The 25,484-nt window shown below is 50.2% G+C and overlaps 1 protein-coding gene across 5 annotated transcripts; it reads left to right on the forward strand.

Annotated features, from left to right (window-relative positions):
• The first annotated feature begins 673 nt into the window (after positions 1 to 673).
• Positions 674 to 25,294, forward strand: Kdm8 (lysine demethylase 8). Of its 5 annotated transcripts, none has more exons than XM_006980365.4 (9): positions 675 to 830; positions 7,110 to 7,242; positions 11,599 to 12,108; positions 14,804 to 14,970; positions 16,717 to 16,849; positions 17,188 to 17,232; positions 19,999 to 20,148; positions 21,019 to 21,111; positions 21,189 to 25,294. In XM_006980365.4, exons 3-9 carry the CDS (start codon positions 11,608 to 11,610, stop codon positions 21,351 to 21,353), a joined length of 1,254 nt encoding a protein of 417 aa, XP_006980427.1. In that variant the 5' UTR covers positions 675 to 830; positions 7,110 to 7,242; positions 11,599 to 11,607; the 3' UTR covers positions 21,354 to 25,294. The 5 variants fall into 5 exon arrangements, with proteins under 5 accessions (XP_015854374.1, XP_006980427.1, XP_076408044.1 ...); XM_076551929.1 differs by having other exon boundaries at positions 25,170 to 25,294; XM_015998888.3 differs by lacking the exon at positions 21,019 to 21,111 and having other exon boundaries at positions 674 to 830.
• Positions 25,295 to 25,484: the final 190 nt, after the last annotated feature.

Below are 25,484 nucleotides of genomic sequence, written 5' to 3' on the forward strand. Positions count from 1 at the left end.
GATTGTTCAGAGGATGAAAACCGAGGAGTGGGGCACCGACTCATCCCTGCTGAGCAGTAAATGGATTCCCTACCCTTTTCTTTTCTTTTTTTTTTTTTTTTTGATTTTTTTCGAGACAGGGTCTCTCTGTGTAGCTTTGCGCCTTTCCTGGGACTCACTTGGTAGTCCAAGCTGGCCTCGAACTCACAGAGACCCGCCTGGCTCTGCCTCCCGAGTGCTGGGATTAAAGGCGTGCGCCACTACCACCCGGCTCCCTACCCTTTTCTAGTCACACCCCAAACCCAAGGTTAGCAGATCTTTACAAGGCATCCAGCACCTCTGGAATCCACCGGGAGAGTATGCTCAAAACACAAAACTCGCGGCGACACCCACACCGCTCTGCACCTGCCTGTCTGCACAGACATCAAGGCCACCTCGACGAACCAGCTCTGGATGCCGTACTTGTGGGTTTTAATTATACATGTGATCTCCAAAACTTTGTGGTCAGTTCTCTTCCACCTCGGTTTCCTACTCTGTATAACAGGGAGAGCTAATCATCTGAGTTGGAAGGATTAGATAAAAATCGTGGGTGGGAAACTGTTTTGCAGGGTATGACCCGGGGGATAAAAAAGAGCTCAGGCCGCCACAGCCTTTGACCCGAAGAGGGCGGGGCTGGGCATCGATCGCTCGGCGCTCCTCTAGGGCTCTCGTCGCGATTAGCCGAGTCGGGAGCAATCGATGCTCCCCGGTGTAGTTCGTGAGGACGAGAAGGCCAGCCGTGGAATCTTCGCCCCGACGGAACCAGTCGACGCCAGCGATGAGAAACACAGCCCCGTCCAGGCGTCAGAGAGGTTAGTGGAGGATCCGCAGCGCGCGGGCACCTCGGGGCTGCTCACACACGCAGCGCGGGCCGTGAGGGACAAATTGCGCAGGCGCCACGCTAAAGCCCCAGCGCGGGCGAGCGATGGGACGGCTTCGCGCAGGCGCCTTGGGAGGCCTGGGAGCCGCTCAAGAAGCTGCTTGAGTGGGAGTGGGGAAAGTGCCCGCGCATGCGTGGAACCGCTTTGGCGGCCGGACTGCCGTGCGTCTGCGTCGGTTGTCGTGTTTCCCTGCACACACACCTTACTCTGCCCTGCATGGCTTTGGCTACTGCTTCAACTGTGGAGACAGGCCAGGTGGCCAGATGGACCCACCCGACATGGCTGTGCTGTCTGTCAGGAAAGTGTGCCTTTGGCCACTGCTGGAAAAGGGCCTGTCTCCAACCTCCACCCTGGACCCCGCCCAAACCCTCCTGTCCCCCGAAAGTGGACAGAAGCCCGTGCGGCCGACCAGGGACTTCCTGGGAGCCAGGGCGTCTTCTGCCTACACGCACTTAGCCAGTCCTTCAGACTAAGCAGAGAGGGGCGTGAGCAGCTGGGGTTTGCCGGTAGTTTGAGTGAAGGTTTGCACGTGCTTTCCTAGAACTTGGTTAACGCCAAGGCCTCCGGCAACCCGCTTGGCCTGTGTTCTCACAGCAACCAAGCGGGTTTCAGTAATGCGTCCTAAAGCGTCCTTTTGTGAGGGACAGTCAGTCACCCTACACAGATATAGACAATTACACACAAGATAGACAGACACACTCAGAACACACAGACACAGGGTCAAACAGATTCACAAGACAGCCTGCAGGCAGGCACAGATTCAGACTCATGCAACAGACAGACAGATGACAGAATACACAGGGAGCATGAAGTAGAGAATTCAAATCTGGACTCGATCTTGGCTAAATGGCACTAAGGGGAAGTGCTTTTCTATCCTTAACATGCCACTGATGCATTATTGGTAATTCTATAGTCGCTAATAGGTATAATCCATGCACCAGGTGAAGCCACATTTTGCCTTGGTTTTATGACCAATTTTCCAAAGTTTCTTTTTAAGAGTTCCAGGATTCAGCAATTATCCATAGTGTGGGCTCCTAAGCTCTATGAATGTTTTCAGAGGAGCTGGCCTGGTGTGGGCCGGAAGCAACAGCCTTCCGTGACCAGCAGCTTGAACAGGCCTTCCAGTGTATGTACCCTGGACTGTCTTTCTCTATGGCCTCAAGCCCAGGCTTCAAGTCAACACTCCAGCACTTGCCCAAACCCTGATCTAATATAGATGGGACCAGCCTGAGTAGCCCTGTGATCTGGCTGTAAGTATGGACTAGCTTCCTATAACCTCTCACTGAATTGCCTCTTGGAAAAGGCTGTATTAATCAAATGGCCCTCCACAGGGAGTCAACCATATGGTGTATAAATCAGTCTTTCAGCCGGGCGGTGGTGGCTCACACCTTTAATCCCAGCACTCGGGAGGCAGAGCCAGGCGGATCTCTGTGAGTTCAAGGCCAGCTTGATCTCCAAAGCGAGTTCCAGGAAAGGCGCAAAGCTACACAGAGAAACCCTGTCTCGAAAAACCAAAAAAAAAAATCAGTCTTTCACACTGTACCTAAATTTTAAGCCTTTAAATTGGCTCCCCAGAGTACCATATAAAAGAGTTTACTGTTAGTTGGGTAAATAGCCTTCCAATAGTTAGGTATAGATGGGCTAATGATGAAATTTGCCATCTAAACTAGGATACGATACATTTAGGTGCCTAGACAAAATAGGGAATTATTCCTGGTAAAATGACACCTTAATTATCGAAACACAGGCTACATGTACTAGTCTTATGGCCTCATACGCTCACATTACAAGTTTCTCTTCCCCAAAAGCAACAGGTATAGGCCTTTAAAGATGTCTTGCTGGCCAAAGAAGGCTTTTTGCTTTTGCTTTTGAAGGTAGTAGGGGCTCTCAATGTGATTTCTTTTATTGTAAAATAAAACTCAGGGGCAAATATTAAAGATAAAAGCTTGAGATAATCGCAAATGACCACAACACACAGCCACGGTTCACTTTGCAGCTTGAAAAGGCCACACCACCCCTAGGCTTCATCCTCTTCTGAGGGCCTTCCTCTCTCTTCTCCATGATCCATTCCAGCCAGCTGAATGTGAACCCCACCTCTCTAACCAAATGCTCTATTCCATTGGATGTCAGACCACAACATAGACAAAATTCCTGTAACATTGAACAGCACAGAAAACATCCCATGGGAAATGAATGGGATACTTTACAGACATCTTTAACAGGGTTTTACAAAGGGTTAAGTCACTTACTAGCTCAACTGACCCAAACAATGACCATCAATGTTTATCAACCAATATCCATAAATGCTGCTTTCACAACTTTTAAAGTAGATTTTAGAAAGTTGCTTTCAACGTCTGTAATTGCTGCCTTTAGCAAATAATTCAATTGCATTGTCTGGTTCAGCAGCATGAAAGAGTACATTACTTAAGATTATAGCTATGCATTAGCTTAGGTTGTAAAAGTTGATTTCATGGGAAACCCAACACAAGTAACACTGTGTTCTCTTAAAGGTAGGTTAACAAACTGCACAATAGCATGGCCATCTTGAGCCTTGACTTCAAGGTGTGTTATTAACTTTAGCTGTGAGGTCCAGAAAAGTTCCAGTTATTTAGACTATAAGAGATATTTTATAATATTGTATCATCAAAACCTGGACCTCAGAAATCTATAATGAATTGTTTTTAAAATGATTCACTGAGTCATTTTGGATGGATGTCTGTTGAGTAATATAAGGATAGTGACTATTTAAAGGGCCAAGCAGGTTCTGGAAAGGCTGGGGAGGCAGCCATGAGACTACTGAGGCCAGCATGCCACTCACTGTGAGGTTTCTTCACACTGCCAACAGAAGGCCCTGTGGGAAACTTGTATTTAACGTCAATCAGTAGACCTGTCAGAAGCCACTTCAAGTAGCCGCCAAGGCAGCCTGACAGCCATTATGGGGCTGAAACTCCCACCTCTGGAAGACTGTCTTTTAACGTCAGCTGTATCAGACATTCACTGATGAACTCTGCATTAGAACAAACAACAGTTCTAAGGTGGGGCTCAGTGAGGGGACACACTCCCTGCCAGGCATGACCGCTTGAGCTCAGTTCCCGGGACTCACATGGCGAAAGGAGAAAAACCAGTCCTGAAGTTATCCTCTCATCTCCACACATACACATGGTACAAGCTCACCATAGCATGTGTATGCACATACCCACAAATCAGTGCGTGGCATTTAAATTGCTTTTAATTACTAAGGCTAGCTCATGTGTCTGAGAGAGGATGATTTACTACAGCCAGTGTGAGGCCCTCTCCCAGAATGCTCTTTCATGTAGTCTGCAACTTGAAGCCCTTATCTTCAAGGCCATTGGAAGAAGCAGTATATAAATGTTAGGTTTTTGAGCCAGCATAAAGAGTACAAGGCAGAGAGAGCCCAGCATCTGACATCAACAGATGGGAGTATTTATTTCAAACAGTGAAGGACAGACATTCTTCCGTGGGAAAGAGAAAAAGCTGGTTGGAACCCTTTATAGGGGTGGGGTGCTGGGCTTAGGAATGAGGAAACTGTTGCAGCTATAAGGACTACATGTGGGTCTGCAGTCCCTGTTTCCTGGAATTCTCTTTTTCAAGCAAGATAGATTATCTTGGGAGACAGGCTACATTCCTGTCTGGGCTGTGATGACTGTTCTTGGTTATCAGCTAGACTACATCTGAAATTAATTCAACCCCAAGTGACTGGGTACACTTCTGAGGGATTTTTCTTAAATTAAAGCATTTGAAGTGGAAAGACCCGCCCTTAATCTGGGCCACACCTTCTGGTGTCGGTCCAAATAAAGGGCATGGAAGAAGGAAGCTTTTGCTCTTTGCCTGCTTGCCCTCACTTTAATGGGGAGTCCATTCCTTCACTGGCATTAGAGCTGGCTTCTTCAGGATTTCAATGTATACTGAAGACCAGCTGAGACATCCAGCCTCATGGACTGAACAATTACTGGATTCTCAGACCTTCCATGGGCAGACAGTCATTGTTGAACTAGTTGGATCACAGCATGTAAGCCACTCTAATAAATCAATAAATCACACACACACACACACACACACACACACACACACACACACACACACATGCATTTTATCAGTTCCGTTCCTTTAGAGCAGCAGTTCTCAACCTGTGGGTTACAACTGCTTTGGGGGTCAAACAACCCTTTCTCAGGGGTCTATCCTGCATATCAGATAGAAACATTACAGTTCGTAACAGTAGCAAAATTGCAGTTATGAAGTAGCACAAAATAATTTCATGGTTGGGGTCGCCCCAACATGAGGAACTGTATTAAGGGGTTTCAGCATTAGGAAGGTTGAGAACCACTGCCCTAGAGACCCTAACTAATGCATGGGCTGACATAACAGCTAAGCGGGGTTTAATCCTGTAGAAATCCTGTTTTACAGCCAAGGCATTCCATCGTTCTAAACCCTGAAGTGGGGTACAGGGACTCCTCTCTTAACTGCTTCGTGCTGAGGAGAGGGTCATTGTAAGGGGTAGGGAGAAAAAGCAGGGGTTTTCAGGGTCTTTTGACTTGAGATGTATCTCTGTTTCTCGAGCCCATATATTGGCTCTTTGGCTCATCTGGTCACAGGACTCTGAGATAGTCTGGGCAGGAAGAGTTGAGTGATGGTGAGGAGGTAAGGTCTTCTACTCTTTGCTGCAACAGATTAAAGAGGAATTTTACAACCAAAGGACAGAAGATTAGAGCCAGAACTGTCATGATGAGGGGCCCAGTACACAGGGTTTTCCATGTTTCCCAAATGCCCCAGAAGCCTTTCCAGCTTGATGTGGGCATCTGGCTCATGAGTCTATTCTTTCTTTTAGCTGTCTGGCATTCTGCCTTACACACCTGATAAATTCATGTAGAAGCAACATTCCTCACCTAACATAGCACCATAGCACTGATTCCCCCCTTTCTCTGCCATAATGAGATCAGACCCCAGTCTGTTTTGTGGTACCATGGCTGCTGGGTCCAGCTGAGTTTGGAGTTTTTCAATGCTGTCTTGTACCAGTGTCAGATCAGCCATGATTTGTTAGCAAGTTAGCTGTGTTGTACTTGTTGGAGTCCAATGGTCATTCCTCACAGGCCCACAGCCCTTGCCATAGTTACTCCTGATAGGAATGGAAGTAATATGCCATCCCTTTTGGTTTAGATAGGGGTGGGCTGGTAATTAATTTTATTCCCAGGGATGACTGTAAGATCAGAAGCTAAGTATACAATTTAGCACATGGGGTGATTGAGGGGTAGCTAGAGAAGAAGCCTTGGGGCCTGTAAGATGGGTGTCATCAGGGGCTTTTGAGTTGCAGATTGGCCTAGTGCAGTTGAGATGGGGACCCACACATCAGCTCTAGCCACAGTTTGTACCGGCGAGGCCCAAAGACAGGGCTTGGACATGAAGTCATTGGTTAACGGGATTTTGGTTAAGCCTATGTCCAACTATGTAGCTTGCCTTACCCTCAGGCAGGTCCAACAGTCTTTTCCAAGATGAATTTTAGAGAGCATTTTCATGGCTACAGTTTATGATGGCAAGCATTTTAAGGAAGGGAACCTTGGGATCAAGGCATTTGTTGAGGTTTGACTGGCTTGGTTTTTCTGAGGGGAGAGAGAGCAAGACTCCCCATGGATCCAAGGTGTGGATGGAGACAAAGATGTCCATAGCCTTCACCTCCGGGTGGAGGGTGGCCTTTGGAGAGGATTCTTTGCCATTAGCTAGCCATCTGTGATGGTTTGAATAAGATTGGCCCTCATAGGCTCATGTATTTGAATGCTTAGGGAGTGGCATTAGGAGGTGTGTCCTTGTTGGAGGAGGTGTGGCTTTGTTAGAGGAAGTGTGTCACTGGGGGTGGGCTTTGAGGTTTCAAATGCCCCAGCCAGGCCCAGTGCTTCCTGCTGCCTGCTGATCCCAACAAGGCCACACCTCCTAATGCTACTTCTAAAGCATTCAAATATATGAGTCTATGGGGGCCAATCTTGTTCAGACCACCACAGATGGTCAATATCTCTCCAGCACATATGTGCCTTCTCACCACCATGCTTCCCACCATGATGACAATGGACTAAACCTCTGAAACAGTAAGCCATCCCCAATTAAATGGTTTTTGTTTGTTTGTTTGTAAGAATTGCTGTGGTCACAGCTATAGAAACCCTAACTAAGACACCATCTGAGGCCAAAATTTTGTTTTTCCAGTGTGATGGTGCTTCTTGGTTGTCAGCTTGACTACATCTGGAATTAACTAAAACCTCAAAATGGAGCGCACACCTGTGAAGGATTTCTGCTTAATTTGAAGATGGAAGATCTACTTGTAATCTGAATCTTTGAGGTAGGAAGACTCACCTTTAATCCAGATCTAATCTTTGCCACACCTTCTGTTGGAAGCCTAATAAGACATGGAAGAAGCAAGCTTTTGCCCTTGTCTGCTTTGCCTTGCCTTACTAGCAAGTCCATTTTTTCACTGGCATTAGAGCCTACTTCTTTGGGATTCTTGAATATACAAAAGACCAGTTGAGTCATCTAGCCTTGTAGATTGAACAACTACTGGATTCTTGGATTTTCTGTTCATAGCCAGCCAGTGTTGAACTATCTGGACCACAGCCTGTAAGTCATTTTAATAAATCCCCTTTCTCTTCCCCCCACTTCTAAAAAAGACAGCCATTGTTGAACTAGCTGGACAGCCTGTAAGTCACTCTAATAAATCCCATATATATTCATTCTACCTGTTCTTTTCCTCCTGAAAAACCCAACTAGTACAGATTGGAAGAGAGTAAGTGTTAGGGTCAGTCCCAGCTGGCCATCCTGGGGCACAAGGGAGCCCAGCGAGTTTTAGTGTCCTGGGTCCAGTTGGGACCATTCTGTATGAGTAGGCAGGTCTTTTAAGACAGGAGGGGTGTGTCCAAGATGGGAAGTTTTCTAGTTCAGTGGCTGTCGGGGGTCAGGAGAATAATTTTGTGGGGTCCTGTCCATTTGGGGTCCAGGATGGGGTGGTATGCCTCTGCCAGGTAAAACAGGTAAGTCCTCCAGTATCTGGAGGGCTGTGTCTCTCCTCAGTGGGGACAGGGGCTGGGGAGAGTTCATTGCCATAGCCATTGACCAAGATGCTACCTGTGGGAGCAAAGAAGTGTCTGAAGAATAAATGCCCAGGGGCGGGGAGAATAGGTCTACCATACAGGACCTCGAAGGGATTGAGGTGTGTGAGAAATGGGGGGAGAGAGCAGGTTCTCAAAAGGTCTAGAGGAAGAAGCTTTTCCTAGCCTTGATTTTAGTTCTATGGAGAATTTGGTCACTTTCCCTAAGGGTGAAGTTAGACTAGGGGTTCCCAACCTGTGGGTCGTGACTCCTTTGGGGGTCACATCAGATATCCTGTATATCAGGTATTTATATACGATTCAGAACAGCAAAAAAACTCGGCATTGGGTGATAAATCAAGTGACTTCTGGACCATTGTCCAACTGAATGGAAGTTGAGAGGCCAAAGCAGGGAATGATTTCAGAGATGGAGCTAGGTGATGGTTGAGGCTGTTTTGTTGGAGGTAGGAAAAGCCTCCACCCATCCCTGAAGTGTCAGTTAGAACTGGAAGTATATGTGTGAAATCAGTTTCTCAGCCTCCAGAACCAAATTACCCAGTCTGTGGAACTCAGCTTGAGCAACAGAAATCCCCTTGTTGGGCATAATAGGACCCTGGGTGCCCCTGAAGTTAAGATGGAGTGTGGGTTAGATGCGACACTGCATGGTAAATTCAGTGGCTCAAACAATGCACACTTAGGACTGTTTTTCTGAGCTGGGTGTGTGTGCATGGCTTGGCCAGGTCCTCTGTGTCAGAATCTCTTACAAGGCTCTGTTCTGAGCTCTCATGCAATGACTCAGCTGGACAGGGACCAATGCCCCCCAGGTTCTGCTGTCAGAGCTGCACATGGGCTGGGCAGCTACTGGACATGGAGCCTTTTGCTCCGTGCTCTCTGTTAGCCATAGGCTCTCTTCATCTCTTTGCCTGTGGCCTTTCCAGCATGGTGGCATGGGCCAACACATACTAGCTGACTGCTCAGTAGAGAGTCACTAAGGATGCCAGCTCCAGGCTCGTGTGTCTGTCACTTTCCAGTACCACTGGTTTCTTTTTACCTTGCTGCTGAAGTATGCTACCATAAGCACCGGCTGTAAACAGCAGGCTTGTGGGCTGAAATCAACAGCTCAGCAGGGCGGCCTTTCTTTCCAAAGGCCCCAGGAAAGAATCAATTTCTTTGATTTTTCTCAGCTTCTGGAAGTTGCTCTGAATTCCTCTCAGCTTGTGGCCCATTAACTAGTCACCAAAGCCAGCCACTTCACCTTTCCTTGACCATTCTTCTGAAGTCACATGGCCTTCCAACTCTGACTCTAGCCCAAAGCAGTCCTTTTAATGTAATACATGAGCCCATCCAGATAATCCAGGATAATCTTCCATCTCAGGTCCCAGTCTCAGTCACACCTGCAGAGTCCTATTTGCCCTATTAGGTGACATAATCACCATTTAAAGGCAGGATATGAACGTCTGTAGGGGTTGTTATCTGTCCGTCAGTGCAGACTCACTTGCAAGAATTACCAGCAGTGGTCTGCTAACCAGCTAAGTGTGCTTATCTTTTGCTCAGGCCATTCCTATATGGATGGTCCAGGCTTATGGGCCTTCCCACAATCCCTTTTCCATGTGGCAGCTTCCTGCTACCTGAGACTTTTATTCCCTGGAGTCTGAGAGCACTCCACTTCCACCCTCTAGGGTACCTGTGGGAGGTGTCTGTGGCCAGACATCAGTCACTGCATGTATTCCTGTAACCCTTGCTTCTGTCACAGTAAGTTACATGGGAAGCTTGTCCGAGAGAGCCAAGAAGAAGTTAGAGGGTATCTTTTCTGTCTGTCGGTGGGGGCACAGGCCCTTAATCCCAGCACTCCTGAGGCAGGGGCAGGTAGATCTCTGAATTCAGTTCCACAACAGCCAGGACTACACAGACAGACCCTGTCTCAAAAGGGGGCGGGGGGGGGGGGGGAGTAATCTTTTCCTTTTTATTCTTTTCTTTTACCCCTTGCCCAGGGATGAAACCCAGGCATAAAACTCCAATACACAAAGAGCAGGAGTTGGCAGACTACATTTGGCACCCTCTATTTTTATAAATAAAGCTTTATTGGAACATAGCCACCCCTAATTGCTTATTCTGGTTCATGAATGGCAGAGTAGTGGCAACTCTGGCTGTGTGGACAAAAAGGCCTAATGTTTCATATTTGACCATCTGCATTCTCTGCCAAAATCATGATGGTCCCCATCACTCAACATCATCAGAGGCAGAGGATGTCCTGCTCTATCTAGGGTTGCTGTAACAGACTGACACATGTTGGGGGATGCATAGAGAAGAGGTTTCCTTGGCTCACAATTCTGATGGCTGCAGAGTCCCAAGAGCTTGGTACAGACATTTGATGCGGGCCACCGGCCACCAAGCTGTATCACCACGTCAGGCAGAGAAGTGGAAGGGGACACACACATGTGTAAGGAGGCCAAATGAAGGTGACGTCACTTTACAACAACCACCCTTGTAGGAACTAGCCCATTCGGGTATTGATCCCCTCCCTCAGTGGTGCCCTCAATGACCTAATTAGCTCCTTCTGGGCCCCATCTCTTAATGTCCCCCTTCTGAGGACCAAACTCCAAGCCCATGAAAGTTTAGGGATAAGTCACATAACCCATAGCAGATGACACAGCGGTTAGGATAGTTCTGAGGACATAGAGGGGACAGATAGAGAGCCGTGCTGTCCGTGAGCTGCAGGTCACGTTAGTGTTAGAATAGCAACTGTCGTGCACACACACACAACACCCAGGCTAAGCCACCAAACTGCCGGTGCTGAGCATTTTCTTTCTGCTTAGGTTTTCGTGTTGTTAGCTTCCTATCTCTGTAACACATACCTAGGATAAATTAAAAAGAAGGAAGGTTTGTGTTGGCTTGTGGTTTTAGAGGTTTCGGTCCAGGGCTGCGTGGCCCTGTTGCTTTGGACCTGTGGCAGCTCAATCCATCACTGTGGGAGAATGAGGATGCTTCTTCGCTTTATGGTGACCACAAACAAGGCTGGGGTCTTAATGCGTCCAACTTTACAGGCACATCTCCATGACCTTAGTTTCTCCCCTAGGTTCCAGCTCTTAAAAGGCTACACCCCTTCCAGTAGTGCGGCAGGCTGGGGACCAAGTCTTCCCCACACAGGCTTTGGGGACACTTAAACAGCACTTCCTTCTGCACCTATATTGAGACTTAGCTTTAGGCTCTGGGGAAACCCAAATGGGATGTGCCACAGCCCAGCTTTGAGAGGCAAACCACACGAACATGCCTGTAGATGTAGCCTGTGACAAGTGTTGTAAGAAGAGCCCTCCTGTGGAACCTCAGACTTCACATCGATCATTTAGGATGGGCCTGAAAGACTGGGCAGGAGTCCATCAGGCAGAGGAGGCATGGTGGAGTCATTCCAGATGAGGACAGCGCACATCCCTGAATGGACATCTGTCCAGTGTGCAGAGTGCCAGGCATTGCACAAGCTCCTGAAAATAGAGCAGAGAGCCCAGAAGATGGCCCTGCACCAGTGGGGCAGCCGGCAGCAAAGACCTTGTTCAAAAGTGCTGGTCTGAGCTGTAGGAGTTGTGTGTGGTCTCTGATTCCTGTCCTGTTCCTCTCAGGTGCGGAGCATGTCAGAGGACACTAAGGGTCCTACAGAGCCCCTGGTGGGGTCCAGCAGCCTCTGGAAGGACCTCAGGGTACTCCTGCCTGATACAGAGGGGGAGCTGAAGCTGGAGCTCAGTGAGAAGGTGGACAGGAGCATGACTATGCTGCTGCAGCAGGCTGTGGGCCTGTTCTATGCAGGACATTGGCAGGAGTGCCTGCAGGCCAGCGAGGCCATCCTGGACTACTCCTGGGAGAAGCTCAACACTGGGCCCTGGCGAGATGTAGACAAGGAATGGCGCCGCGTATACTCCTTCGGCTGCCTCCTGAAGACCCTATGCCTCTGTCAGGCACCACAGAAGGCCACTGCAGTGGCCGAAGCGCTGCGGGTGTGTGACATGGGCCTGTTGATGGGGGCAGCGATCCTTGACGACATCCTTCTCAAAGTCGTCTCAGTCCTCCAGGCATACCTTCTCCCAGGAAAGCAGCCTGCCTGTGGCCCCCACCAGGACCAGCCTGCCGCTAAGGTATGGGTCTCTGTCCATTCTGAACTGTCCAGCAGCCCAACCCATCTTCTAGAAAAATCCAGTCCTCTCCCTGGGTACAGTCTCACCCAGGCAGCCTCTCTGCTGAAAAGGGCATTGTGTTGATTTGGGGAATGGGCAGCTGGACCCATAAGTCTCTGCAAAGGCAGTGTCTTTTTAGAGCGGGTGGTGGCAGCTTCATTAATCTATGAGAGGCAGCTCACAGGGACTAGGCAGAGCCTGCCTGCTGCAGCCTCCTGCAAACTGCTTCCAGGCAGCTCTGAAGGAAACCCAGCATGCTTCTCACCACCTAGTGGGAAAGCTCCTTCAGCCAGCAGACCGAGGTTCAGGAGGCCAGTGTGTTCTGCCCCTCCAGGCCTCATGGAGTTGGCCTGGGGTGTCAGTGTCCCAGAGTTATTCTAAACCTGGAGCACAGCTTACACACAGACCTCAGCCGACTTCAGCTCAGTGTCCTCTTTTCTAGATTGTCAGATAGGTCCTGAGCCCCAAAGAGGAAAGCCGGGGCTGTGTTGGATACCAGCCATGGAATTCTGCACTGTTTCTCATGTATTTCTCAGTACTTTCCTGCAGGTCTAGAATGTCCTGTTGAGTGTGATTTCTGTATAAGCAAGATGTGATGGATGTCATTAGCGCATGAATGTGACCACAGCGGAAAGAGATCCACAAGCCAGGAAGAGAGGCAGGGTTGAACCTTTCACCTGAGGAGTTGAATGGGTTGGTAGGGAAAAGCTGAAGCCACTGGCCTCTGTTTACCAATGAAGAGAGGAGGCTAGGCATAATGGCACACATCTGTAATCTGAGCACCTGGGAGGCAGAGGCACAGGATGGAGAGCTTGAGGCCACGCAGGTCTACAATGAGATTTCACCTGGAAAAAAAAAAGTGAATAAATAATAACAACGTTAAGTTAGAGAGAAGCAGCCAGCCTCAGGGACTGCCAGCAGCCAGTGTCTATGTGGTGCCCGGTGCCTTCTGTGGGGCCCTAGGGTTGTGCGCTGTTTCACTCTTTAGAGAGCAGGACAGTCTACAGTTCAAGAGACAGATGTGTTCCCTTTGACCTAAGGGTACGCACCCCCATCTTCCCACCAAGTGTGTCCCAAGGGGATAGAATGGTGGAATCCTGCCCAAAGCGGTCCTCCGTTGGAGTGGGGTGCAGGATGCATAGCCAGAAAAGAGAGCACAGGCTCCTAAGTCAGCCCGCCTGGGAGCAGTTCCCATGCTACACCCCATCTGGTCAGACAGGGTCCCTTCCTCTCTGTGCCTCACAGTCCCTTACTGGAAGATGGCATCCACTTACCAACTTCACTGGGCACCCCCAGTGGCCTGGATGAACTGGCTGAGCAGGTACACAGAATATCACCACCTCCACCCCAGAGCTGATGTTCCCATGAGGCTGTAGAAGAATCTTCTGTTGCTAGAGGAGGCTTCTGTGGGGGGCCGTACAAGGGGCCTGTGCTGAGTGTGGCGATAGTGCAAAGGAAGCAGGGTCAGTGCCCGCCGGCCAGTGGTCCTGGGTGCCGCATGTGGGTGCTCTCGTCACCACCAGTTTACAGATGAGGAAACGGAGGCCCAGGATGTCACCACCAGTTTACAGATGAGGAAACGGAGGCCCAGGAATGGTCAGTGACCCGCTCAGCTTACCTGAGGGAAATGGATAAGGAAAGCATGGTGCAGCCACTGGGTGGCAGTGTGGAAACTCGTAGGACAGTGCCTGGATGCAAGGCCGAACTACTCACTCGTTGGGACCTCTGCCTTTCATGAGCCGGCTGAGAGCAAAGGGCCCTTGGGCTGGTGAAAGCAAACGGTATAGAAATGCCATCTACTGCTGGGTGCGGTGGGCACTCTGGAATCTGAGGCAAGGGGATTCTGGGTTCAAGGTCAAGTTGGGCTTCCTAGTGAGACCCTGTCTCAAAAACACAAAACAGCTCAGTGTAGTGGTGAACTTTACCCCTTGCACTTGGGAGGCAGAGGCAGGTGGTGTCTGTGGTTTTGAAGCCTGCCAGGGCTATATGTTGAACCCCTGTCTAAAACAAAACATGGGACTGGGGAGATAGCTCAGTGAGGAACTTACCACACATAGAGGAGCATCAGAGTTTGATCCCTAGAACCACATAAAAATCTCGGCATGGTGGCGTGTACTCGTCATCCCAGAACTGGGGAGGTGGAGACACGTGGATCCAGGGGCTTGCAAGCCAGCCAGCCTAACTGAATCAGTGAGCCCCAGGCCAGCGAGAAAACTCATCTCAATAAGGTAGACAGTGCATGAGAAAGAGTAACACCTGAGGTGGTCCTGTGCCACACACATGTGCACACACAGGCACACCCAGATCAACACAAAAAGGAAAAGCTGTCTGCTGTTCGTAATGACACCTAAGACATCCTGCCAGTGAGACAAACTCCAGAGACAGTGAGGCAGACTTGAGACAGACAGTGAGACAGACTCCAGAGACAGTGAGGCAGACTCCAGAGACAGACAGTGAGACAGACTCCAGAGACAGTGAGACAGACTCCAGAGACAGTGAGACAGACCCCAGAGACAGACAGTGAGACAGACTCCAGAGACAGTGAGAGACTCCAGAGACAGTGATGCAGACTCCCGAGACAGTGATACAGACTCCAGAGACAGTGAGACAGACTCCAGAGACAGCTGCCATCTTGCTTTGTTTGGATTCTAAACAGAAGCTAAGGTGTGACTCCAACTCAGCTCCGGATGTGGCGTTAGAGCGGGCAGTACCCAGGCTTCGATGCCCAACCCTGCAGCACTTCAGGAAGCACTTTCTCGTTCCTGGGAGACCTGTGATCTTGGAGGGTGTGGCTGACCACTGGCCGTGCATGAAGAAGTGGAGGTGAGTAGCCACTGTCCTTCCTCCTGAGTGTCCCCAGGACTCTCTGAAAACCTCTTTTGGCCACTCATAAGTCACCACCCCAGACCACCCTTCAAAAGCCCCTTGATTGATCGCCGAGGATCAATGAAGACGTTAAAGTGGGATACTCTGGGGCTGGCAAGATGTCTGCAAAAGCCTAGTGGCCTGAATTCAAGCCCAGGGACCCACATAGGTGGAAGAGAGAACCACAAAGTTGTCTTCTGACCTCCACACGTGACACAGTGGCATGCATGCCTCCCAGCACATGGAATAATGAATTTTTCAAAATTACCTAAAAATGTGAGTTATCCAGAGTTCTGCAGGGGTCTAAGCTGCTTGCTGACATGTGCTCACCCTGAGCAAATCCTTAAGTGTGCCGGAGTAGCTGGCTCAGAGATGTTAGGTGTCAGCTGGGCAGTGGTGGCTCACGCCTTTAATCCCAGCACTTGTGAGGCAGAGGCAGGCGGATCTTTGTGAGTTTGAGGCCAGCCTGGTCTACAGAGAGAGAGATCCAGGACAGGCACCAAAACTACACAGAGAAACCCTGTCTCGAAAAACCAAAAGAAAAAGAAAAAAGAAAGAAAGAAAAAGAACTGTTAGGTGTTAATGCCAGATCTCAGAAATCCACAGGTCTTCCTTCTCCAGGCCCTGAGGCCATGACTGGAATCACCCAGGAGATGGCTCCTCCTGGGATTCAGAGTATCTGGATGCCTGAGAGCTGCTGCCTGAGAGAAATGTGAGGCTGCAGTCGAGAACAGGTTTTGGAATGAGGGGGTACACTTGCCTCCTCCTTCCCTGTTCATGGGTCTTGTCCTCAGATGCAGCCCATTGTAAATCAGAAACACAGTGGGGGCTGTGAGTGAGCATGTGGGCTGCCTGGGCACAACCTTGTTTTCTCTTCCTATGGCATTGCCATTACAGTGGGGAGCCTAAGTAGTCATGAGATGACTTCAGACACGGGGAGTTCTTAGGTCCTTCACAAACACTGATGTTTCCTATAAGGACTGGAGAATCCTGAGATTCCAGCATCCACAGGGGTCGTGTAAGCAGTACTCTGGGCATTCTGCAAGACGACTGTAGCTCAAGGGAGTGGTTTGAGTTGAGTCGGCCTGTTGTGAGTGTGTGGAGGAAGTGGCCCAGAGACTCCAGTGAGGAATTCTGTAGGAGCACAGCATAGCAGTCATGCTCCAAATGAGGCAGGTACTGGTATCACCTCCTTTAACAGATGGGGAGCAGGGACTCAGGAAGGTTAAGTAACTCACTAAACGGTTCCTGCCCCACCCCAGGCTATAACACACACACACACACACACACACACACACACACACACACACACACACACACACACACACACACATACTGCTTTCCATCTGTCCCAAGGTTTCTCAGCTCGGTGACAGGGTGAGAAGAGTGAAGTTAGAATCCTGGACAGCAAAGGTAGTCAGCGTACAGTATATGTGACTGATGTGACTGAGGTTGAACCTGAGGGCTGGGCATGGTGTGGGCAACCATCTAGATCCATACGCAAAGCCACATCAGCTGTGTGGTCTTGGGCAGGTAGTGTCACTCTCTATGGTAAGACCACTGTCAAGAGAGTGAGGGCAACAGTGGTCTCCACCTCATGAGGTTTTGTGAGTATAGGAGAACCAAAGAAGTCCATTCCTAGATGTCAGTAGCAATGCTGCATGCTGATGACTGTGGTGACGGTGCCGATGCCTGCTCTTGCAGTCTGCAGTACATCCAGGAGATTGCTGGCTATCGCACTGTCCCGGTGGAAGTGGGTTCAAGGTACACAGATGAAGACTGGTCCCAGACCCTCATGACCATCAATGAGTTCATCCACAAATACATCCTGAGTGAGGTATATGGGAGTTACTATTTAACAGAGGGACAGTGTGACTGAACTTAAAGGCAAGATTTATGTCTTGGACATCTCACCACGATTTTTAAAACAACTTCTAATGAAAAGCAGTAGCCTATGCACTACACCTGCATTGTTTTCTTAGGGGAGAAGCTGCAGGAGATGTGTGCATGGTAGGTCACTGATCACATCAGGCTCCAGGTTGGGGAAAGAGCCACACAGAACAGTGGTGGGTGGGCCCAGGGCTGGGGCTCAGCAACAACTAGGCAATAGGGCCATCTAGAGGTACCTGACACAAACTAACCAATGGTCACCTCTACTTTCTTCCTCTGGTTCAGGCAAAGGACGTTGGGTATCTTGCTCAGCACCAGCTATTCGACCAGGTAAGTCTGAGACCATGTTCCTGCCCTGTACCCCCATCTGTGGACACCTGGACATGGCAGACCCGCAGGGCGAAGGGAAGGAGCAGAGGAGGGAGCCTATTCAGTCTGACTCAAACCCATAGCAGATGCACCAGGAAGTCCAGGAGTGACTGGCTGGGGTGGCCTCAGCTTGGCCCAGGGCTCAGCCACTGCATTAGCAAAAGCTACTTACAGGTTTACTTGGGCTCCTGACTTGAGGGGACACAAAGGCCTGGCAGCAGGCTGGTCACACTGTATCCAGTCATAAGGTGGAGATGAATTTTGGTGCCCAGCTGCCTTTATCCCTTTTATTCACTCTGGGACTTCGGCCTATACGATGGCACTACCCACATTCAAGGTGACTCTTTCCACCTTAATTAAAGCTCTCTGGAAACAACTTCAGTACACATACTCAGAGGTGTCTAACCCTAAACCCAGGGCTAGAAGGTAAAGCTGCTATTAACTTTAAGATGAGTTAGAACTGTGTAAGGCTACTTCAGCCGGATCATGCTTCTTAGCTCTGTCCCTCAGCTCCCCAGTTTTCCTCTGCTGCTCATATCACCCCAAAGAGGAGTCTGAACAGCCATGAATTCTGGGGACAGGGCAAAGGCTGTTTTCTAAGACCTTTGTGTCTATAGGAAGCTTAAGCTATTGCCAAGTCTTGGAAGTCTCTGGCCACTGCCTTGGACTTGTCAATAGTCCCATCTCCAGAGCATGTATTCTCTGAGAGTCTCTGAATCCTTGGCCAGTGATTTTGATGAGATTCAGCCAACCAATCACCCTTCAGAAGTCCTGATGGCATCATCAGGAACCAACCAGAGTTATGCTTAGCATCCGGTGGCAAGACCTGGTGCCATTCAATCAAATGTGGTATGCAAGGAGCCTGGGGGTCTAGCCATGTTGTGGATTGTGGAACTATCCAAGGACTCCCTACAACACTAAGCCCTCCAACGACCAGCCTATAAGGCAGCGATTTTTACACTGACCACTCGAGACAGAGTAGCTGATACAACCTCCCTGCTAGAACATTCTGGTTTCCCACCCAGAGGGGCAGAGAATGGTCTTTGGTTTTCTGACCTGCAAGAGGTTGTAGTAAGGTCACTTGCTCTCTGAAAGGCTCTTGAGTTTCATGTTTCCATTCACCTCGAGGTTGAAAAGTGCCCCCGGGACCTGAGGTGTCAGCTGCCTGGTGCTAGGGGCTGAGCCTGCACCCTTGGGCTCAGATCCAAGTTGTGAAGGGCCCACTGTGGGTAGGGGCTTTCCAATAAGTAGCTTCTTCATGCCAAGGCCACGGCTCTTCCCAGAAGTCAGGCCAGCACACTGAGCCCCACACTGAACCTGACAGTGGCATTATTCCCTGGCAGAAACCACCCCCAAAGCTTTATGTATCACCACATTGTGTACCTATCAAACATGTCTCATTAGGTAGCACAAGCCTGGGCTGTGAAAAGCCAGAGGCCAAGAAAAATCCATGCCACTGTTCCAGGGAGATCAGAATGTAAACTGTTCAGAAGGTGTAGGCAGCCAGGGGGGGAAGTAGGGGCAGAAGCAAAGGGGCATATTGGAGGCATTTTCCAATGCCACCTGGTGGTAAGCTACTCACTGCTACTCCTGAGAGCGGCTGAAACCACAGCCTCCTTGAAGAGTCACTCACCACAAAGGAACCCAGTTCCCACGAGGCTCTTGAAGTCTTGCACTGGCTATCAGGTTGCTGTGTGGATCAAGGTCCAGCAGCCTCTCATATCCCCCACTGCTCCAGGCCAAGGCTTCAGCCTCTGCTAATGTCATTAGTGGAGAGTGTTGACGGCTGGGTCAGTTCTGCTCACTCGCTAATAAGACCCAAACCCTTCCTTACCACTAATTCGCTTCTGAGTGCCTGCCTTGGTCCTCTGGTAACTGGGAAGTGTGTGTACTTGGCCCTAAAGCTCTTTTCTGACTTCTGAACACTGCTCAATAACTCCTCCCTTCCCAGAGTGAGTCTAGTAAGCAGCCTACTTTGCTGTCTTTGTAGTAATTTATTTAAAATACACCAATTGTGATTTCTTAACAGGTAGTAACTTTTTGAAACCCATCCCCTCCAGAGATCTGATAAATATCCAGTGCATTTGACTTCTGGGGACTGGTTTTTTTATTTCTGAAACAAGGTCTCACTATGTCACTCGGACTGACTTCCAACTTGTCATGCTCCTGCCTCAGCATTGCAAATGCTGGAATTACAGGTATGCACCAACAAGCACAATACCTGTGGTTGTTTTCTAACTGGTGTGGTGACTCACACCTTAATGCCAGCAGAGGCAAGTGGAGTTCTGTGAGTTTGAGGTCATTCTAATCTACATGGTGAGTGCAGGCCAACCAGGGCTACAAAGTGAGCCCGTCTCAAAAGCAAAACAAAACAAAAAGACATTACTCTTTAATAAATGACAGGATGCTTTTTTTTTTTCCCATTTTGGGGTATAGAGCAATACCAGGTTTCTAAAAAGAAAAATATCTATGTAATATAGAAATAAATATGAAGTAAGATTATAATTCTATTGTTTATATCTTAAGGTTTTATTCGTTAGAATATGAACCTAAGCTGGGTAGGATAACACATACCTATAACACCTGTACTTGAGAGGCTGAGGGAAGAGGATGAGCAAGAGAGAGACTGTCTCAAAATGTATCAAGGAGTGTATTTGGCTGTCAGGTATCAGCTGGGGCCTGGCTGGCATCCCTAGCCCTGGCTTCTGCTTTCTGTACTACCCTCAGATTCCAGAGTTGAAGCAGGACATCAGCATCCCTGATTACTGTTGCCTGGGTGACGGGGAGGAGGAAGAGATCACTATCAATGCCTGGTTTGGTCCCCAAGGAACCATCTCCCCACTGCATCATGACCCCCAGCAGAACTTCCTGGTCCAGGTAGGAGTTGCTGCCAGACAGGAACTAGTAAGGAGCTTGTTGTGCTAAATACCCATAATCCCAGCACTTGGGAGGTTCAAGTCTGAGTGAGCTATGTGAGACCCAGTCTCAAAGGGGATTGGGGGGTGGGGAAGGCAAGTGAAAGGGATGTAGACAGAAAAAAAAAAAAAAAGTCCTGAGGCCCTAGGGTAGAGCTTCTCCCAGATCAAGTCTGCACCCAAGTGGGATTTCTTGGGCCAGATAGGAAAGCTCTTGGGAAGAGGGCCTGGCACATTCTAGCAGCCCCATGCTCACTCTATCACCTGCCAGCCACCCTTTCTCCCACTGCTAGCTTGCACCTGTGGATAAGGGCTGATGGAACAGGTCTCTCAGCCACTGACAGATGTTTCCAGAGCCTCGGTCAAAGGTCTGTCACAAGGGAAGCAGCACACACCCACTGCTTTAAGAACTTGTCACAGGCTAAGTTGCTAAAAAGACTTAATAAATGAGAGCATTGGGCCAGCCCTGCAAGGCAGCTCAGGAACAGCTAAGAGCCAGGGCCCAGGAGCCCACTGCCTGGCATGGCCACCAGCTGTCATCTTAGTAAACTTGAGCAACTCACTTTGCCTCTGTTTCCTCACAAGTGAAGAGAAGAGGAAACTCCCCTGAGATTAAGCCAGGTTCACGCTCAGTGCTTGGCTGAGCTTAGCTGCATGCAGAACAATGATCTATAAGGCACCCGAAGGCGAGCGTTCTTGGAATGTCAGAGCATGTGTGGGACGAGGCAGCAGGACACAAAACACCAGAAAGGCCTGGAAGGGCAGGTCCACAGGCCTGTAGTCAGCAGGCCAGTCTTGCTGTCCTGAAGCTGACAGGCCTCTTCTCCCCCAGGTATTAGGAAGGAAGTACATCCGGCTGTATTCCCCGCAAGAGTCTGAGGCTGTGTACCCTCATGAGACACACCTTCTTCATAACACCAGCCAGGTGGGCACACGGGGAATCGGTGACATGGGGCCTGCTGTCCCTAGAGACCAGCAGGTGACTTTTCTTGCTTTCTGCAGGTTGATGTGGAGAATCCCAACCTAGAAAAGTTCCCCAAGTTCGCTGAGGCCCCATTCCTATCCTGCGTCCTGTCCCCAGGCGAGACCCTCTTTATACCTGCTAAGTATTGGCATTACGTGCGTTCCCTGGACCTGAGCTTCTCAGTCAGCTTCTGGTGGTCATAGCCAGGGCCAGCATGCAGAGGACCCCCAGAGCAGATGCCTCACCCAAAGGCAGTGAGCCCAGTGGGAAGGTGCAGGCCCTGGCTGCTGGGGGACTCCCAGTCCTGCTCCCCCAGCCACTCTCTGTAAGCCACATGTGTGGCAGGACTGCTATGTGTGCCTAGGCCATCCAGATTACGGATGCTTCATTCCTTTTCATTGTAACTTAAAATTTTTCAACAATATGAATAAAAAAAAAATTCTAAATTAAAAAAAAAAAAACATTTCTTCAACAAAATTCCCCGTTGGGCGGTGGTGGTGCACACCTTTAATCCCAGCACTTGGGAGGCAGAGCCAGGTGGATCTCTGTGAGTTCGAGGCCAGCCTAGGCTACCAAGTGAGTTCCAGGAAAGGCGCAAAGCTACATAGAGAAACTCTGTATCGGAAAAACAAACAAACAAACAAACAAACAAAACCAAAAAAAATTCCCCGGCTGCCTGTAGCAAGGCAGGCAACCAAAGAGGCACTGGGAAAGGAAGGGTAGGGAGAATTGGCCCTAGCAGGGAGACACCCCCGCCCATGGGCTCTCTTGGTGGGAAGTACTGAAGGAGGGGGAGCCACATGTGTCCCACAAAGGTGGCTGGCTCAGAGAAGCAGAGACCAGAGCAGTCAGGACAATGAAAGGGTGGCCAGGCAGGCGTGGTTAAGGCCAAGGGGTGCACAGTGGGTGGAGACTGGAGCCTTGGGAGGCTGGCAGTCCAGGCTGCAACTAAAGGTAGTTTAGATGGGCTGGATTGAGCTCTGAATGGACTGTCCTGGCTTGTTGTGATCAAACCCATCCTGAACTAGCTTATGAAAACCTGTGGGTTCCTACAGCACTCCTGGGTGGCTCAGAACAGGTCTGGACTGTTCCCGACTTCCCCTCCTCCACCTCTCTGGTCTCCACGTGGTGTCAGTTGTCCCTTTTCTGGAAGGCAGAAGAGGGCAGCTCTGACTTCATCTCCTCTCCACATCTTGACCCCTGGTATCAATGCTGGTCCCTTCAGTTCAAACCAAGGATCACCAGTAAGGATGCTGGTGGCTAGGCCTTGGGCAATCCCTCTGGCTTCATGGATGGCTGATGATTGACAGGACCAGCCTAGCTCCCAGCCCCACCCAATCCCACATGACAAGGTGACCAGGCCAAGGAATCTGAGCTTGGTCACACAGGGTTTGGGAGTCTAGACCACTACAGTATAGCTTTTTAGACAGCTAACTTTGGCAGGGAGGGATGTACAGCAGGCTGAGGCAGCCAGAAGGCCCGGGAGTAGGTAACGGGCCTTAGAGGTTGGCGTCCTGTCCGCACTGACAGTTGCTTCTGTAATCTTACCTGGACAGTTAGTACAACAGCAGTGCCGCTTGGAGCAGTAAGGCATGGAGTAGGAAGGCCAGCATTCCAGCCCACGGAACCTCACGAAGAGCCACACATCCCCAGCGGCTCAAGCACTGGCACACTTCGCTAGATGTGGGTTGGCTAAGTGGCTTCAGCTTCCTGCAGCGGCCTGGCCTTTACAGTACCACCTGTGACAACCAGCAGGCTCAGTACTGTCCTGGCTACTGATGAGCAGCAGATGGCCATCACCAGGTGGGAGGCAAGGAGGATAGAATGGCTCTATCTATGGGCAGGTCCCAAGGTTGCTGAAAGCCGCCTTAGGGCTGCCTTGTGCTCACTGGGGAGTGTGGACTCTCAAGCTGACTTTGACCACAGAGCCCACAGGCCCTTCAAAGCGAAGAAAAGAACAAGTGTGAAGACCCATCAGCCTGTCACTCACATGGCACATGGGATCTGCTCCACACGATGGTCCTGGGCCAGGACTGGAGACATGGCACTCAACTGTGTGGGCTTCTTGTCCTGGTGTTGAACACACCATGGAGTAGGGGTCAGCGAGGCCAAAATAGAATAAACCTGAACTAAGCTAAATGCAGCTGACAGGGTGAGAGGCTAGGACAGGGCAGCAAGGGGGGCCGGTGGGACATGGCTGTGTGGAGGACAGTGGAAGAGAAAATGATGAGGGACAGAACAGGACCTCAGATGGCTGGCATTTAGGACCCACTCCCAACAGCAGGGACAGCAGCCTTGTCCTGCTTGGGTTTTGTTTGAGATTTTTGTTAACAACTTGACACAAGCTAGTCATCTGGGAAGAGGAATCTCAATTGAGAAAAAGTCTTCGGAGTGCCCTGAGGCAAGTCTGTGGGCATGGTCTTGATTGATGATTGCTATGTGAGGGCCAGCTCACTAGGAGCAGTGTCACCCCGGGCAGGTGGTCCTGGGTTGTAAAGAGAGCTGGCTGAGCAAGCCACAGAGAACAAGCCAGCAAGCAGCACTCCACGGCCTCTGCTTCAGTTCCTGCCTCCAGTTTTCTCGTACCTTGAGCTCTTTCCCTTCATGATGGACTGCGAGCTGTAAAGAGAAATAGTCTCTCCCCCCCAAGTTCCTTTTGGTCATGGTATTTATCACATCAATAAAAGTAAACTAGGACAAGCCCCAAGAGGGACAACCAGGCCTGGGAAAGGAAAAGGAAGGAACAGCGGAGCTGGAACAGGGTCAGGGCTGGGAGTGGGGTGAGGCCAACTGGTTTGAGATGCCACAGTGTAGACAAGGACCTGCAAGTGGGAAGGCTGGGAGCTGGAAAAAGCAAGAGGAGCCTGGTCTAGTCAGTGATTCCCACCCAGTGGCACCAGTGGACCAGAGGGCAGTGGCAGAGGGGGCAGGACAGACTGCAAAGGCCTAGATGGACATCAGACTAGGATCTGGGATGGTGAGGGTCTTGGGTGGGGAGTGTTGGTCTGTGTGGGATGCTTACACTGACTGGTTGGTACCATGGTAAAATGCTGGAGACAGGGAGACAGGTGGCAGGGCAGGAGCTATCTCCAGAGCTCCTTGGTCACTGAACTGAAACACAGGATAGGCAGGCACTGGTCATCCCAAAGCGGGGACTGAAGAGGCACCTTGCCCAGTGCAGACCTGAGGGCAGGGCTACAGAGACTACTCCTGAGCTACACCTTGAAGGCTCTGAGGGTGCAGGGCATCCTGGGACTGGGGACTCACGCTCCCCACCCAGAGGCCCCAACTCCAAGCCCTGGCTTTTCTAGACGGGTTCTGCTTTTCTGACAGAGTTCAGCAGAGGCAAAAAATGGGGTGACCTGTGTGTGACATCACTGGAACCACCAGCCTAGCCCCTCTAGAAGGAACCTATGGCCAGATCCTTCCTCATCTGGGCCAGTATGGGTTCTGACATGTTGGAGCAGAATAGAAGCAGGCAGGGAACCACAGTGTGGCAAGAGCTGATCAAGGAAGGGTACTGGGTACTGCAGTGGTGAGCCCAGGGACCAAAGGGGAGGAGCTGAGGAAGGAAGGAAGGGAGGGAGGGAGGGAGGGAGGGAGGGAGGGAGGGAGGAAGGAAGGAAGGAAGGAAGGAAGGAAGGAAGGAAGGAAGGAAGGAAGGAAGGAAGGAAGGAAGGAAGGAAGGAAGGCTGGCTGAGGTGAGCGGATGAGAACCATCACTGTGAGTCCTAATTCAACCCAGTCAACTGAAATCAAAACAGGGTCTCAGCAGGTGTGGCATCTGACTGTCAAGGGGAATGGAGCCAAAGGCAGAGCAGCTGTGTAGTGGGTAGGTATTCCTGCTATGACCTTGAAGCACTGCCCCTAGAGATGTAGCAGGTAACTGCTCTATCTGTCTATGACCTTGAAGTACATGCCCCTGGGACACGGCTTTTGGGATGCTTAAGACCTGAGATGCTGTTCCTGAGATGCTTAAGACCTTAAGACACGCGCTGTTCTCTCACTCGTGGTTTTAGATGCTGAGACGGACTAGGCAGAAGAACAGCATGGACCATAGCTCGGCTTTCCAGGACCCTACAATAAATCTCCCGTGCTGTATTGAGTTCTTATCCCCTAATCAATTCCCCGTCCTTTAAACAGACTCCATGGATTTCTCACCATACCTGGCACCCAACATGGGTTGGGTGGGTCCTCCCTGGCCCTTATCCATGCAGATAAACTGCCAGGAGAGCTGGCCTCTTACTCCCGCTGGCTCAGACCCTGGCTGCCTCCCAAGCCGTGGATCTCTCGCCATACAGCTGCTAAGCTGAGGGGTGTGCTCTGGTTTGGAC

This window comes from Peromyscus maniculatus, chromosome 1 (genome assembly GCF_049852395.1).
Source record: "Peromyscus maniculatus bairdii isolate BWxNUB_F1_BW_parent chromosome 1, HU_Pman_BW_mat_3.1, whole genome shotgun sequence".
Lineage (NCBI taxonomy): Eukaryota > Metazoa > Chordata > Mammalia > Rodentia > Cricetidae > Peromyscus > Peromyscus maniculatus.

What these genes read in the sequence shown, in the direction of transcription:
- Kdm8 (XM_006980365.4), top strand. Translation starts at nt 11,608, where the DNA reads ATGTCAGAGGACACTAAGGGTCCTACAGAGCCCCTGGTGGGGTCCAGC. An exon ending in CCGTGCATGAAGAAGTGGAG is followed by an intron (nt 14,971 to 16,716) that starts GTGAGTAGCCAC and finishes CTGCTCTTGCAG; the next exon opens with TCTGCAGTACATCCAGGAGA. An exon ending in TTCTTCATAACACCAGCCAG is followed by an intron (nt 21,112 to 21,188) that starts GTGGGCACACGG and finishes TGCTTTCTGCAG; the next exon opens with GTTGATGTGGAGAATCCCAA.